At 41.5% G+C, this 13,953-nt stretch overlaps 1 protein-coding gene across 2 annotated transcripts in view; it reads left to right on the top strand.

Annotated features, from left to right (window-relative positions):
* The window catches only part of LOC111869609 (microtubule-associated protein tau), a 70,126-nt gene that overhangs the window by 38,120 nt on the left and 18,053 nt on the right, over positions 1–13,953 (top strand). The window contains exon 7 of one of the 2 annotated variants that reach the window (XM_033753499.1): positions 1,768–1,809. The exons of the other annotated variant lie outside the window; for it this stretch is intronic. Coding sequence (XP_033609390.1) covers positions 1,768–1,809 — 42 coding nt within the window. The remainder of the gene's footprint in view (positions 1–1,767; positions 1,810–13,953) is intronic. 2 annotated transcript variants of the gene reach the window in all.

Below are 13,953 nucleotides of genomic sequence, written 5' to 3'. Positions count from 1 at the left end.
ATAACTTAATGGCACCACAAATCTATATACTGAACTTTGAGCAACTATGGACTGTTCTCGTAAAAATAAACGGTAGTTTCTCGCGGTTGCGTCAAGGTGCAGATTCTTAACAGCAAGCGGAATGTGCAAACAAAACTACTCATAAGTAAACACTATCAAAATTCCACTTGGAGCGGAAACTATACAATCATGTTGCTTAAAGTAGGTGATGGACATACGTATCTAACATAAGAAGATACAGAAAGTGAAAAGGGGTAAAGCTATCCCTGTAACAGACCGCGGAGTCCCATAGGGTTGTAAGACGTCGAGGCTGCCACATATTCTAGGCGGTTTGCCCACAAATGGCCTTGAGGTTGTTAGCCTTTCGCGTGGGCCGCCCTTTACCCCCAGGAAGATTCCTGGTACTCATTTCAGTTAGAGGTTGAGTCGACCCCAGGGCCATAGTGCCCTGGAAACATGAGTTCAATTGAAAATAATCCAATGACCTCAACGGGAATCGAACCCACAACCTTCCTAGTGCCACAACCAAATACGCTACCCCGTGCCCCCGAAGGTACAGGAGGTACATGTAAAAATTTATGTTGGCCCTGGAATTCGTTTATTATAATGATCCAAACTAAACCAGTGGCAAGGAAACTCGATAAAATGTGCTGTTGTGTGCTAGCATACCGAGTGTACAGACCTGGTTGGTTTAGCAATAATGCTCTAGTGTACATTCGGGAGCTGCCAGGATACGGGCTACCCTGAGAGGCTTTTAGTGGCGTTCGTAAGCCAACCCAGACAAATTATGGGGTATTTACACACGACAGCTTCCTTCCCAAACCTTTCCAGTTCATTATTCACCAATCTACCATTCGACAGTAAAGACCCAAGCTACTTACAGGATCATTACACACCGAGCTTCTTCGAGATCTGTCAGTGAGTTAGAACCTCACTGTGCGAACGCATACTCGTAGATCGATGTGACCAAATTAATTAATTATTTTTTGGTTCCCTCATTTCGAATCTTTGTAAAGATGCTTTTGCTTCGCCACTTCTAGCTTGGTTTCCTGAGAACACTCAGTAGCTCAAGAACCGCCAAGTTCTTTGCATGATATTTGACACTGCGTAGTTTTACTACGGTTTGTCCAAACATTTCTGTTTCGGTTGAAATCTGACGAAAAAATCTTACCTTTTATATCTCGGGAGTTAACTCGAAACGAAGAATATTTCGAACAGTATTAGGAGAGAAGAATTAAACGCGCTGTTTGCTCGAGTCTTGTGGTTTCAGATATAAGTGAAACAGTGTCAGGTGACGGCACCAGAATTATTACGCCGTGCATACATTTCCTTGGATTCTAAAGGGTCCTGACGATTGTGGATCACCCAGAATTACTGGGGTTTTGGACTTTTTCTATAGTCCGGAATTTTAGGTAATAGAGGACACGACGTTTCGGAAACTGGATCCGTTTCCATCTTCAGGTGAGGAAGGAAGACACCTACTCAGTTTAGCCCCTTAGAAAGAGCTAATCTCAATCACTAGCTCTTTCTAAGGGGTCAAACTGAGTAGGTGTCTGTCTTCCTTTCTCACCTGAAGACGGAAACAGATCCAGTTTCCGAAACGTCGTGTCCATTGCTACCTAAAGTATTTTCTGACCTCTGCTCCTTTCCACGCAGCCAAGGATATTTATGTCATTGTGAATTTGACTGGTTCAATAGTATCCCTGTACCAAGTTTATAGTTGTCATGGCGGAATGACTTTCGTTTGCTGTTTGTTTGATTGTTTAGACCACATCTAGTTCCCAAGAGAAGAGAGGCTCCACCGGTGACGTAAGTATCACGTAAATACGAACTATGATAATTGGAGTCCACAATCAATATAACTATACCACGATACAGATCGCTACGAGCCAGACTGTTGTTGAAGTCATTTGTAGCTCATTTATGACAGGTCTGTATAAACAAGTTCAGGGGACCTTAAATGATAAAAATACCTTCTCTTTCATCTTATTTATAGCTTCGTATACTTCTCTCATGGTCTTATCTTAGTTTTATAGATAATTGTCCTCTCTTTATTTTGATGGAATTCGGTACAATGTACAGAAAATTATGAATTGTGAATGTACACGCAGCTTTCCTGTCTAAATGTAGCCTCAAACTGAAAGAAAGATAATTTGTTTCCCAGAAAGAGAAGTGTTGTGGCGTATTGCTTTGTATGTTTTATGGAATCAAATATATTAGCGTTTTTCAACTGAAATGTAAACAATCTGACATGCTTCTTTATCTTCTAGTGTCGTTAGTTTTTCCAAATATTGTTGAAACGAAAGGGATCATGCGCACAGAATGGGAAGGCATGTTAAAGTGAAGGGTTACTTTAAATAAATCCCTCTAAAAATAAATGATATGGTTTCCAAAACACATATATGAGGTAATTACATGAACCAGTCACTTTTCTTTACTCTGATATTTCTGTTAAGCGCGTAGAATGTTATACCTGTCAGAGATAGTGTTAGATAAGACAAATAGGCCTATTTATTTTACTTCTATCCACACTTCGTTATTTTTAAAGTTTTTTTGGCCAACCTTAATGTACAATCTTACAAAAAGTATTTGCTAAAGTTCTCTGCGCCATTCGAATTGTTTCAGTTAATACACGAACAGCAGTGAAAGCTGCGCGCTGTAAGTTTTTGCTGAAGTATTCGCGAGAGACTGGGAAATTTCGTGCGTAATCGACATACCTGGCATACTGAACCGGTTCCGGTGGCTCAAAGCATTGTCACTGACCATGTCCACAAGTTTACTACCTGAACTGAAAGCATTTTCTCCTCTCGGTGGATCAGGCAGTGAGCGACAGAAGCACCTGACTACTTTTGAGATCGATTAAGAAGATTTATGCATTCTTTTTACTCGAAGATTATTCATATTGTCTGTTCAGGTTAGTGCGTTCTGTAAGACACTTTTATGCCAACATGAAGTACTGTTTTCGCTTATTCATTAATTTAGCTCAAATTTTCCCATACAATTAGTAGATTTATTTTTTTTATTCTCAGTCGTTTGTCTCACATAACTTCAACAAATTAACGTACTTTAAACTTTTCTAATTCGTATTCGTAGCTTCCTCCAACTTACAGTATTCGCCTGTAAATATATCTATAGCTGCTTGTAAGGTGGAATTTCGAAACAAACAGAATTCTTTTAAAAGCCGCAGGTATTTTACTTTGCTTTGATGGAAATGACTTCCGAATCCATAAATGACATTGGAAAAATCGTCTTTCTCAACAATATCTATAGATATTGGGACGGAAGTAGCATTTACATCCATTTTCCATTAGCACTGTGTTTTAGGAGGGGCACGCGGTAGCGAAGTTGGTTGAGGCACTATGCTACAAGCCGGAAGGTCGTGGGTTCAAATCCCGATGAGATCACTGGATTTTTTTCAATTGACCTAATCCTTCCGGACGCACTATGGCCCAATATTCCAAGAATATTCCTGGGGGTAAAGGGCGGCCGACGCGTAGGGCTGACGACCTTATCGCCATCTCTGAGCCGACTTTCTAGAACATGTGGGAACCTCAACATCCCACAACCCAATGGGTCTCCACGGCCTCTTACAGGGATGCCTTTACTTATACCTTTTTACTTTACTGTGTTTTAGGAAACAGCGGGTACTTTGTCAATTGCTGCAGAAGTAAAAGTGTTCCTCAGAGGAAAATATGAACGTTAAGTTCCTAACGCCTTGAATTAAAATATTTCTATGATTTTAAGAAAAATCATAAATATTCTATTTTCATAATAAGATATCATATTTTAACATAGTTCACAAAAAATCCAGTCGAAATTTGCGTTCACTAAATATTTTAAATAACACTTTGCTGATGATAGTGAACTCATAATTGTAGTTCGAAATAATGGAACGCTGGCCCATGTCTAGACGGTGTTGTACTCATGATCGTGCACGGGTTTGCGTCTTGGTTCGCATGACATAAACTTAAGTAACATGAACACAATCCCATGCAGTATTATTGTAATTCCGTTGGTGGCTACTTATACTCATTAAGAAAACTAGAGAGAAAGTGACATACATCTGGACTTTGCAATTTGATTTTTGTTATTAACCACTTATTTATGTGTCTGTTTGAGAGAGCTGGGAGACATAAAAAGCTACACTGCAGATAAACACCATAACATGCACCACACATCAGGAAATCCTGTGGATTCATTTCCACGTATACAGAAATCTCATTCAGTCGGCCCTTTATCATTTCTAATGTGCATTCTGTACTTCGCCATCTTCGTTCAAATACGCATTTTGCTGCACCACTCAAATGCTCGTTCGAGTGAAGTCTATTCTAAGTGTGATGGAATTATTTCCTCATTACGCGTTTGCATCGTAACATATTCACTTAGGCCTATAATATAACCATATAGCATTAAAAGCAGCAGAATATTGGTATTAAGCTACAGGAACTAGTAATGTCACTCATATTACGAAAAGTGGCACACATCAGGGGACAAGAAATATAATTGATTGAACATCATGTTTTGTTTTAATTAGATAGTGTTTGTTACATTATATTTTCCAATATCCACAGGTGTTTTTGTTTCTTGTCACTAACTTTATCAGTCTGGCCGCACCATAACTCAAGGGATTAGTCGCTGGCTTTCCACCGCGGTGGCCCGGGTTCGATCCCGGGTCTGATCAAGTGGGATTTGTGGTGGACAAAGTGGCGCTGGGCCGGGTTTTCTCCGAGTACTTAGGTTTCCCTTGCCAATCTTCATTTCCCCGAATTCCGCATCATCATAATGACCAGAGGCAGGCTATAATAGGCCAATCGGTGGCCGCCGTGCCGAGTGGACCCAGTTTGACTCCAACCCCCACTTAGCGAAATGACAAAAAAAAACTTTATCAGTCAGCTGTGCATGGATTTTCGGTTGACCGTAACTCTTCCAGCGTCTTCGCATTCTGTGTGCGTGTGCGTGTGTGTGTGTGTGTGTGTGTATGTAGTGACGGCAGTCTTAGGGTAAAGTTGCTATCATTGGATCAATTTTCTGAAACTCTGAAAATCATAATTCTGAAATTAATGTGAACTCTATATTCGTATACAAAAACTCACTTTCTAAATTTAAAATTATGGAAAGTATATCGGGTTTGTATTTAGTGAGAAGTGCTCCAGTGGCGGATATCTTTCTCCATGCATGGTTAGCCTGGCATGAATTATTACAGTAAATGAGTTTGGGCGAGATAGTGTGAGGAAATTGTGTCATTAAGAGAAATAGCAATAAAATGAAGTTTAATCATTTTACTGCCAGTATTTTATTTTGTCCAAAACATGACCGCAAACTGGCACTGGATAGAGGACCGCCCTCAATGAACCCGCAAAACATTTTTGTCTGCGTTGTATTAACACGAAGTTGCGGCATTATTGCCCAAGATTCGTGAGGGGGATTTAGCACTCCTGTATTTTTTTGTGTGTGTATTAATGTCCATCGAGAAGAAGAACTTCCCTCTTCTTTGTACGATTAACATTTGAAATAGAATGATGGATCCATACTACAAATACTCCTTTACTGGTACACACGCTTCCCTAGGAGGGGTGTAACAGCACTTAAGTTCTTATTTAGCGCTAACATTTTGAAAATAGATAGAGTGTAACGTAGGACTACTTTCCAACAGCGCTAACAAAGCATCCGGTCTAGAAAGTAACTGCCGTGGGGATTCGTTGTGCTGCCACGCGACACCCTCTATCTTCTGAAGTTGGCACGAACTTCGCTGACAAGCGGCGGTCGCCCGGTCGGTAAAGTTCGCTTGCGGACTAAAACCTCGGAGTTTGTTTGTTTGCTTACTAACAAAGCAGACGTCTGTTGTTGTTACAATCTACTCGCCACTAGAAATGTACCCAGCTTTATGATGGTCCTTTTATTCTGTTACTTTCCACATCTTCTCTACATCGTTATATACCACTTTTGCTTACATTAAAATTGCGAGTGGCGTTGAACTTGCGTTCATAAACTATTTCCGCAGGCCCATCAAGGAATTCAGTAACTTTTTTCTTTATTAAAAACCAGGTAATCTAGCCAGTGGCTTCACTTCCTGCTGCCTTCTGTCTTCTCATAAATTCATACAGATATTTCTTACTTGAATTTTATCAATTTTATATCAGATACATGTGAAGCTTGGATCCTTTTTAGCCTTCTCAGTTCATTTATTTTAACTCCTGACGAACTGTGTTTTATTTCACCACACGCTGGAGACTTTATCTTCAATATCTTTTGGAATGCCACCAGCACTGTCGACAGTTCCTTCTCTTCAATATTTTTCCCGTGTTCTTTTTACTTCAGAGTAGCTTGCGGAATATTGAACTGCTTGGTTCCTCAGTTCAAACCACCGTCTCTGCTTTTAATGGCTCATACATTTAGCTTCATCACTTCCTCCTACAACGTGACATATTTAACACCTTTGGCACTATGAATATTAAATCACTTTCAGAGAAGTATGTAAATATAAAACACCGTAAACAAATAAATAATTTATATTATCCATATTGCCATCCAGAGAATGTATACAGTAATATTTATAATGTTGAAAATATGCCACTTGTCTCTTTGAATTAAGAACCATATTGGAATTGCCATGAGTAGACCAGCAGTCCATTTATGGATCCTGGGCCGATCCAACGGAAGAAACTACAATGTCATTCTAAAAGACTGCGCAGTAACAAGTAGACCGGCTCACCGAAACCCATTATATAAGCAAAATGGCGGGTAACCCGGCCTCTCTAAAGGTACGATTTACAAAATTTCAGCCGAGGAATAATTTAAAATAATTCATATTTTATGATTGAAAAAAAAAACATACAATTTCGGAAAACAGGCCGGAATTTGTTGAATATCCAACTGATATTAGTGCTGCCCCGAGCTGACATGCAGAAAATTCCCGCAATAGTCGATCATACACTACGGCCAGATGTGTGTTCAAATGAACAACAACGGGATATGAAGAAGATCCATCGGTAGTGCAGGTCCAGTGGTAGCAGCTTTCCCTTATCAGTCGAAGGACTATTCTAAAGTACATTATAAGAACATTTTAAACAAAACAAAAAGGATAGATTTGAATATTAGTTTATGTAACAGCAGGATGTGTGAATGTCGCTTTGTTTCCTTCTGATTATGCTATAGCCTAATTTACTAACGCACTGAATAAATTTGTTCCATATAGTTAACAAAATTAACTTTAATAATTTTACAGTAACAGTAATTAGAAAGACTATATAAATTTTGATACGTAATTTGGTGATATTTATTATTCACCTTACTTTGCACTATCCTGAAGCCCAAATAAAAATATCTCTTGTTATGATTTGAAGTACAAAGAAACTGAGAATTTCCGTTTAGATTTGTTTTATTTGGGCATGTAGAGCTTTGAATATACAGAGGTGGTGTCAAGTACCTAGCATTCAGGTGATGACTTTATATTTTGTTCGATCAAGAGAATATTTTAGTTGTAAGAAGAACATGTGGCTTATGATGTCCTGGTGCCACTGTTTCATATGTGGTGTAATTGTATGCTTAATGTTACTCAGGTGGCAGCACTGCACTATATTCAAATGTATCGTTGTGTCTATAGGAATTAAAGCTGTGCTGGCACGTATGCTGAGTGATTTATAACACAACCCATCCTCACCCAATATCTACACTTCCTGCGACCGTGTCGGCTGAAATATCGCTATGATTAAGTTACGTGAAAGTTTGTAGATAGACCGGGAACGCCCAGCAATGTAGACACCCATGTTGTAAGACGATTTATCCTTCTATCCAGATTTCCTCTTATATACGTCCTGCGCCGCTATACAGGACTATAAATACAGTTCAGTCGCCAGATCAAAACAATAGTCTATCAAGAGCGTCCTTTCGCATATTTTGTCTCGAAATATAAACACATTTCTTGCGTGAGTTTTTGTAGGCCTAACTAGAACAACCGGGGTGGAGACATCTGCAGCAGAGTTCAATGAAGTAAGGTGGAATGGTGAGTAGCATTGCCTGAAGCATGTGCACAGTTGCATCTGTTTTTATACTTCTCTGTAGTGTAGTGTTTTGAATGTTCTTGCATTTCACAAACTTACGTATGTATGGCCGCGCCATAGCTCAAGCGGTTAGTCGCTGGCTTCCCACCGCGGCGGCTCGGATTCGATCCCGGGTCTGGTCAAGTGGGATTTGTGGTGGACAAAGTGGCGCTGGGGCGGGATTTTTCCGAGTACTTCGGTTTCCCCTGCCAATCTTCATTCCACCAAATTCTCCATCATCATAATGACCCGGCGCAGGCTACAATAGGCCAATCAGTGGCCGCCGTACGGAGGGGACCCAGTTGAACTCCACCCCCCACTAAGTGAATAAAAAAAACTTACATATGTGCCCTCATAATCAAAATATTTGCAGAAAACGGTCAATTTTTAACGTTACTCTAAGATTATGAGTATACATCTTCAAGATGTAAAAAAGAGAATATTTTAATTGAAGCATGTATACTTCAAAAACGTATGTGGTGTATATATTCTAAATTTATATTAGAATCTGCTAGGTTTTTTCACAACTAACATAGAGACGAACAATTTCCCATTTCTCTCCTTGCATTTAAATCTCCTTGACCTTGACTTCATGACAGTCGACACAATAAAGTTCACAAACTATTGCGTAGGTTAGCTGTTATAAGTTTTGAATAACAGCACCGAGCAGCTTTTTTTTTATTGCTAGTGGGGTGGGACTAAGTCCCTTGCACTGCGGCCACATCTGGCCTATTGCACCATCCCCAGATGATAGGTGAGGGTGATTGTGGAGCCATTGGTGGAATGAAGATTAGCAGGGGAAACCGAAGTACTCTGAGAAAACATGCCCCAGCGCAACTTTGTCCACCACAAATCCCACTTAACCATATTCGGTATCGAACTCGGGCCCCCGCGATGGAACGCCAGCGACTAACCGATTAAGCTATGGCGCGGCCACCGAGCAGGTTAGTATTGCGGTAATGCACAAAAGTTAGAGTCGGGATGGAGACATGTGCGGCAGGATTACCTGGTAACCTCATAGATTTTCGGTGGTAGTTTTCCCTGTATAAGCTATCCAGTAGCCTTCCCTTTCACTACACTCACATAACCGTAGATGTCGATAGAGTGTTGCAAATGGCCCAAGGATGTTAAGTAAACCATAGTTCATAACACTAACAAATCATGCTACCGGGCTACTGAAATGATTCTTATAGACCTCAATTTTGTTGGACAGCACAGGTTTTGAATATTCGTATTCTACAAGGCGTCTTTGTTCACGTTTCGAAAGTGAACATGGTTGTGAATTTTGTTTCGAAATTAACAATACTGAAATTCACTCCCACAATTTCGCGCACAGAAACGTAAAGGTAGTTGAATATAATCTTCCCTACTTTGATAGTTCAGGTAATTAATGTTGCGGTCGTAAGGGAGTTTGTGTAGGAATTGAGTCTCTTCCAGGATAAACGCCTTTAATTTTCACAAGGCTAGGCGGCGTTATGCCCCAGAAGGCACGACTCTTCACGAGGGAGACCATGTCACGAATGTCCTTGAGTGCAGTGTTTGTACCATCCTAACACATGTTTTCGACAGTGCATCATCATAGAACTGTACTCTATAAATGGCAGCCGATTTTTAAAACTATTTTAAACAAGCTTTCATTACACAGCGCTTCCTGGCCTACTTTCTGTCATCTAGTCGCGCCGCCTTGTGCTATGTGCGCAGGGACTGTTAATGCGTGCGGGAAGGACATAGAGGAAAAAAATGGCATCGATTTGCAACATTGTTGATAAGAAACAATGAAAATTCGAGGTCACATTTGAACAATGTGTGTACATGACGCGAAACGGCGTTCTCTCGGGGATTAATCTCTGTTAGGAAGATAAATTTTGTACACTTAAAAAGAATAAAGTAGAAATTAAAACTGTATGGTACTATATTTGCTAGAAAGTTCAAAGCAGCACGTGTTTTCGCATTTGTTTCCAAGTTCACCCATCAAATATCATATACCCTGTTATCTCTTATGTAATTGCTGTATGAAGATCGTTGTTATAAATGAAATTACGGTGCCATTTTTTCACTTTATTGCTGAATCAAACGAATTTACCGTACATATTATATAAATTTTTATGAGAATTTTAACTTTGAGTATATTTAAATTCGAGATTACAACTAAATAACATTGAATCTGAAGTATTTTATTTACAAAATTACATAGCGATTTCAGTGCATTGGACAGGACGTTTGATATCCTGACCAAGGTAGGCCTCAGATTCACTTGAAATTGAATGCGTATATCTGATATAATGAAGACGGGGTATATTTCTTTTTTATTATTCAACAACACACGCAGATTATTGTCAAACAATTGAAATAAGCCTATTATGGGTTTATTGCAAGAGATGTGTGGTCATACTTCAGCGCCTTCTCACCGTAGTTACCGACTTATGCTAAAATGGTTTTGAGTGTCCGCGCCATAGCTCAAGAGGTTAGTCACTGGCTTCCCACAGGGGCGGCCCGGGTTCGATCCCGGATCTGGTCAAGTGGGATTTGTGGAGGACCAAGTGTCGCTGGGGCAGGTTCTCTCCGAGTACTTCGGTTCCCCCTGCCAATCTTTATTCCACCAATTGCTCCACAATCACCCTCACCTGTCATCTGGGGCTGGTACAATAGCTCAGAAGTGGCCGCAGTACAAGGGACTTCGTCCCATCCCACTAGCAATAAAAAAACCGGCTTTGTAGACTAGTTAAGTATTTCTGCACTGTTCTTTCTTGCATTCATGAAAGCCTTTTGCGTGTGTTCACCTTCTGCTTATACAGCATCTTTGAAACATCTCTAACATAGCCTAATCACTATTTATCACGGAGTATGTTCTCTAGCATTTCTAGTGCTTTGTAATTTTCTACTCTTAAACGGTGAGCTCTTGTCCGTCACAAGCTCAGTTAGAAGTGTGGAATGGGCATCACTGAGGGGTACCATTCCCTGCTGTTAAGTTAGGTGAGGTGAGGTGAAGTGAGGTGAGGTTACGTGACGTTACCTGACGTGCCTTGACGTTATTAGTCGTGACTTGGCTTGACTTAACATGACGTGACTTGGCGTGACTTCGCGTGACTTGACGTAACTTGGCGTGACTTGGCGAGATTTGACGTTACTTGGTTTGACTTGACATGACTTGCCGTTTCTTGGCGTGACTTGACGTGATTTGACATGAGGCGAGGCGAGACGGGGCGAGGCGAGGCTAGGATAGGCTAACTCAGGTTAGATCATTTGATGTTAGGTTAGGTTAGGTTAGGTTAGGTTAGTTCAGGTTAGGTTAGGTTAAGTTTACGCAGTAGACTTGTGCACATCAATCAGAGACTGAGGGGTACGATTCCCTGCTGTTAAGTTATGTCTGGTGAGGTGTGGTGAGTTGAGGTGAAGTGAGGTGAGGTTACGTGGCGTTACCTGACGTGACTTGGCGTGACTCGCCGTAATTTGACGTTACTTGGCTTGACTTGGCGTGATTTGACGTCACTTGGATTGACTTAACATGACGTGACTTCGCGTAACTTGACGTAACTTGGCGTGACTTGGCGAGATTTGACGTTACTTGGTTTGACTAGATATGACTTGAGGTTTCTTGGCGTGACTTGACGTGATTTGACATTAGGCGCGGCGAGACGGGGCGAGGCGAGGCTAGGCTAGGCTAACATAGGTTAGATCATTTGATGTTAGGTTAGGTTAGGTTAGGTTAGTTCAGGTTAGGTTAGGTTAGGTTTACGCAGTAGACTTGTGCACATCAATCAGAGACTGAGGGGTACCATTCCCTGCTGATAAGTTAGGTGAGGTGAGGTTACGTGACGTTGCCTGACGTGCCTTGACGTTATTTGCCGTGACTTGGCGTGACTCGCCGTGATTTGACGTTACTTGGCTTGACTTAACATGACGTGACTTGGCGTGACTTCGCGTGACTTGACGTAACTTGGCGTGACTTGGCGAGATTTCATGTTACTTGGTTTGACTTGACATGACTTGCCGTTTCTTGGCGTGACTTGACGTGATTTGACATGAGGCGAGGCGAGACGGGACGAGGCGAGGCTAGGATAGGCTAACTTAGGTTAGATCATTTGATGTTAGGTTAGGTTAAGTCAGGTTAGGTTAGGTTAGATTAGGTTAGGTTAGGTTAGCTTAGGTTAGGTTAGGTTAGGATAGGTTAGGTTAGGTTCTGTTAGGTTAGGTTAGGTTAGGTTAGGTTAGGTTGGCGCAGTAGACTTGTGCACATCAATCAGAGACTGATGGGTACCATTCCCTGCTGTTAGGTTAGTTGAGGTGAGGAGTGTTGAGTTGAGGTGAAGTGAGGTGAAGTTACGTGACGTTACCTGACGTTAATTGGCGTGACATGGCTTGACTTGACCTTAACTTGCCGTGATTTGACGTTACTTGGCTTGACTTGGCGTGATTTGAAGTTATTTGGCTTGACTTAACATGACGTGACTTGGCGTGACTTCGCGTGACTTGACGTAACTTGGCGTGACTTGCCGAGATTTGACGTTACTTGGTTTAACTTGACACGACTTGCCGTTTCTTGGCGTGACTTGACGTGATTTGACATGAGGCGAGGCGAGACGGGACGAGGCGAGGCTAGGATAGGCTAACTTAGGTTAGATCATTTGATGTTAGGTTAGGTTAAGTCAGGTTAGGTTAGGTTAGATTAGGTTAGGTTAGGTTAGCTTAGGTTAGGTTAGGTTAGGATAGGTTAGGTTAGGTTCTGTTAGGTTAGGTTAGGTTAGGTTAGGTTAGGTTGGCGCAGTAGACTTGTGCACATCAATCAGAGACTGATGGGTACCATTCCCTGCTGTTAGGTTAGTTGAGGTGAGGAGTGTTGAGTTGAGGTGAAGTGAGGTGAAGTTACGTGACGTTACCTGACGTTAATTGGCGTGACATGGCTTGACTTGACCTTAACTTGCCGTGATTTGACGTTACTTGGCTTGACTTGGCGTGATTTGAAGTTATTTGGCTTGACTTAACATGACGTGACTTGGCGTGACTTCGCGTGACTTGACGTAACTTGGCGTGATTTGCCGTTTCTTGGCTTGACTTAACATGATGTGACTTGGCTTGACTTAACATGACGTGACTTGGCGTGACTTCGCGTGACTTGACGTAACTTGGCGTGACTTGGCGAGTTTTGACGTTACTTGGTTTAACTTGACACGACATGCCGTTTCTTGGCGTGACTTGACGTGATTTGACATGAGGCGACGCGAGACGGGACGAGGCGAGGCGAGGATAGGCTAACTTAGGTTAGATCATTTGATGTTAGGTTTGGTTAAGTCAGGTTAGGTTAGGTCAGGTTAGGTTACGTTAGGTTAGGTTAGGTTAGGTTAGGTTTGCGCAGTAGACTTGTGCGCATCAATCAGAGACTGATGGGTACCATTCCCTGCTGTTAGGTTAAGTCTGGTGAGGTGAAGTGAGGTGAGGTTACGTGACGTTACCTGACGTTAATTGGCGTGACATGGCTTGACTTGACCTTAACTTGCCGTGATTTGACTTAACATGACGTGACTTGGCGTGACTTCGCGTGACTTGACGTAACTTGGCGTGATTTGACGTTACTTGGCTTGACTTAACATGATGTGACTTGGCTTGACTTAACATGATGTGACTTGGCTTGACTTAACATGATGTGACTTGGCTTGACTTAACATGATGTGACTTGGCTTGACTTAACATGATGTGACTTGGCTTGACTTAACATGATGTGACTTGGCTTGACTTAACATGATGTGACTTGGCTTGACTTAACATGATGTGACTTGGCTTGACTTAACATGATGTGGCTTGGCTTGACTTAACATGACGTGACTTGGCGTGACTTCGCCTGACTTGACGTAACTTGGTGTGATTTGATGTTACTTGGCTTGACTTAACATGACGTGACTTGGCGTGACTTCGCGTG

The sequence above is a fragment of the Cryptotermes secundus genome, unplaced genomic scaffold (genome assembly GCF_002891405.2).
Source record: "Cryptotermes secundus unplaced genomic scaffold, Csec_1.0 scaffold557, whole genome shotgun sequence".
NCBI lineage: Eukaryota > Metazoa > Arthropoda > Insecta > Blattodea > Kalotermitidae > Cryptotermes > Cryptotermes secundus.
Note: the sequence above shows the minus strand (reverse complement) of the source record. Positions and strands in the feature narration are given on the sequence as shown.